Here is a 3,213-nt window from a genome sequence, read left to right on the forward strand (position 1 = left end):
TGGCATTCAGGCCTACTAGGCCGCAGTATTCAAAATGGAGTTCGGAAGTGGCCACCGTCATTTGAGCGCGACGTCTACTGCGCAGACTCGGATGACTCTGAAGACCTCCAGACGACCTCTAACCGCGAGACTACGTGTTCCTTGTCAAGGATAGGAACATGGAGGATTGCCAAGACCCAGCCAGTGTGAATGACTGAAAATACAATAGCGGCCTGTACCCGGAGGTCTACATGTTGTTACTTCGGAACTTCGCTTGAGAACCCGAGGAAAACTTACAATTTTGGGAAATGTCATACTCTGTCCCATGGGAAGAAAACCCTCTTGGGAAAGTCACCACTTCTTGCAAATTCAGGGGGATTCAGACAATCAGGACACTTTTGTTTTTAAAAAGGTTGCATATTTGTTCTAGAAGTAAGGGGGGGAAGTATAAAATAAGGGGTATTTAGTAGAGAAAAAGGTTGGTACCATATTTTCCATTGGTGACTGTTGGTGTGGAGTTCGATTTGATAGTGCGATTGCCTGGTCCCTTGACTACCTGTGGGACTGCATCGTGCTGAGCGAACAAACTTTTCCTGGACTCAATTGGGTTTTACCTGCGTATGATTGGACGATTTTATCAGAAGGGATTCGATTTATGCTGGGTTGACGGGTTTCTGGAAATGGTCGCCGATGTAAAAATTTAGGTAAATATAATTGTATCCAAATTTATGCCAAAAGATATTCACTGACGTTTCTGATTTGATTGATATCATGACTATGCCAATGAACGAGAATTAATTAGATAAACTAAACATTTATTAACTAAATGAGTCCATGATTTTTTCAACAAGGTATTGATCAAATCGAAAGGTTCCGAAGCTCTAAATGTGTGTTAGCTGGTTCTAAATCACCATCAACCAGTCCAACTAATTGGTCCGTCGACCAAGTGGTGGAGTGCCTTGATTTTAAAGTTAGGATTCTATAGGTACTAATGTATATAATGTAAAGAATTTTCCTCCGATAGGTAACAAGGTACCCCACATGTCCAGCGCTTCTTTTCCTCCTGTGCACAGATTCGAGTGAGACGTACGAGTGTTGGTGTTATGGGCCCCACCAATGAATGTATGAATGAGTTAGTGTGATGACGAATCTGTGACATAGGGAGGATATGTAAATTTGCCATTTTCTGCTGGTGCACTTGCATTGCTATTGTTGTGTATTCTTCTTCCAAGCCGGACAACAAAGAACCCATGTTTATAAATCTTTAATTATTAATGAATCAGCCTTAAAGACACAAAACAGTTGCCCCAGAGAAGTCAAGCCTTCAAAAAAATGATGTTTATTTGAGCTCCTGCATAGGACACTTGAAAACAATTCTCTTATTTAGAATTCACAGCTTCCACCAAACACCCAGCAACATTGCACGTGGCAGTGAAGATTTGCATACACTAGCAGCCATTAGAACAAATCTCCTTTGTAAAGATGATCAAATGATATTCGAAGAGGGAATTCTGCAGTTTTCAATTCTCTTTCAGCCTCTTTAAGTAGACTTGTGATCCTCATGAACTTTGCATTAATAGTTGTAGCTGTCATGGAGTTAAGTTTTTGCCCTCTGAATTAATAAGCAGAAATAAAATGAAACCATCACTGCAGGCACATGTCCCCTGATTGGTTCTGATCACTGAGGATGGAAGATAACTGAGAAAATGCTTCTATTTTGCTTGTGTTTTGCAAAGTCTGTAGTTGAATAGATTGTGAATGATTCTTCTTAATCAGGTTGTATTTTGCCAAACTAATCATTGGATTGAATAATTGGGCTGATATGTTTAAAAACATTGAATAATCTTAGAACTCTGTGAGATGAGCTGTGATCCTCTTAGTTGTGCAGGGCAATGGGATGCCATTGTCAAAGTTTCATCTAGTAGGGCCCTTAACTTTAGTTCAGTTTGGACACACTGGAGACCGTGTTCTGACAGCTGCCTGAATACAGCTCGTTCATCTCATTCTGCTCCTTTTCTTTCAGTGTCACTGTCTTGTTCTTGTGGTACTTGGCCACCTTCCTCGATCGCCTGCAGATAGCCTGGACGATCAATAGACACAATTCTGCCACGTTGAGCACCATGCAAATGCCAGATACAACCACCATGAAAACAGTGAAGACCGTCTTCTCTGTGGGCCTGGAAATGAAGCAGTCCACCACATTGGGGCACGGCCACGCGTCGCACTTCACCAGACGCGGCATGTGGAACCCAGTGTACATGAAGTAGAACAAGTACATGAAAGCGGACTCGAAGATGCTGGTGGTGTAGGTCCACCACAAACTGCCCACAATACGGATCTTTCTCAGTTTCAATTCTTCGATTTCACCGGGGTCAAGGGCCCCATTCTTTTTCTTCCTCAGTTGGCGCTTCTCTTCATGCTTCTTGTAAGCAACGTGCGTGGCCACTATAATGAGCCTCAGGCTCCACAGCCTGATGTGAGAGATTGGGAAATAGTGGTCATAGCAGACATTCTTGCACCCCGGCTGCAGGGTGTTGCAAGTAAAATCCGATTGTTCGTCTCCCCAGACCGCTTCTGCGGCCACCACCAGGATCATGATGCGGAAAATGAACAGGACAGACAGCCAGATTTTGCCGATACTCGTGGAGTGGCGGTTCACTCCTCCAATCACCTCGTGCAGCGTCCCCCAATCCATCGTTTCTTCTTTGTCTTGCTTCTAAAATCTAACGAAATAAAATGAAAGCATTAGGTGACATAGCCATCCATCACAGACTGAACACAACACAACTCTCATATCAAGATCTGCATGACACAAGAGTTTCTTGAAAGCTTGGGTGGGTAGTAACATAAATTAAATGTTTCCTGCACCAGTTGCGGAGACGTTCTTGCAACCTAGTGTATAAGTTTCAACCCCACAGAATAAAACCAACTTTTACCTTTCTGAAGCCAATTATTGTAGTAAAAGTGAGTACTATTGTATCTGGTCTACTGGAGACACTTCTTTGTTTACTGAGTTTTTGTGCAGCATGGACTAGACCACACCCAGAGTGACAGCGCCCCTATCAAAAAGATGGTAATCGTTACTTCTACGACATAAAATAACATGGTGCTAACACGGTACAGAAGATGAAACTTGGACAAGATGAATGCCATCCAATTTTGAAATTATACAATAGGTCACCTAATGAGAGAATGCTAAATGCAGTGGTGGCTTGCCGAGGGAGTGCTGTGTGG

At 42.8% G+C, this 3,213-nt stretch overlaps 1 protein-coding gene across 1 annotated transcript; it reads right to left on the reverse strand.

Annotated features, from left to right (window-relative positions):
- Positions 1–1,872: 1,872 nt before the first annotated feature.
- LOC146802012 (gap junction beta-2 protein-like) lies at positions 1,873–2,760 on the reverse strand. The gene has a single exon (XM_085620404.1). The coding sequence runs from the start codon at positions 2,672–2,674 to the stop codon at positions 1,916–1,918; it is 759 nt and encodes a 252-aa protein (XP_085476530.1). The 5' UTR covers positions 2,675–2,760; the 3' UTR covers positions 1,873–1,915.
- Positions 2,761–3,213: the final 453 nt, after the last annotated feature.

Source organism: Triturus cristatus, chromosome 8 (genome assembly GCF_964204655.1).
Source record: "Triturus cristatus chromosome 8, aTriCri1.1, whole genome shotgun sequence".
Classification (NCBI taxonomy): domain Eukaryota; kingdom Metazoa; phylum Chordata; class Amphibia; order Caudata; family Salamandridae; genus Triturus; species Triturus cristatus.

What these genes read in the sequence shown, in the direction of transcription:
- LOC146802012 (XM_085620404.1), bottom strand. Translation starts at nt 2,674, where the DNA reads ATGGATTGGGGGACGCTGCACGAGGTGATTGGAGGAGTGAACCGCCAC.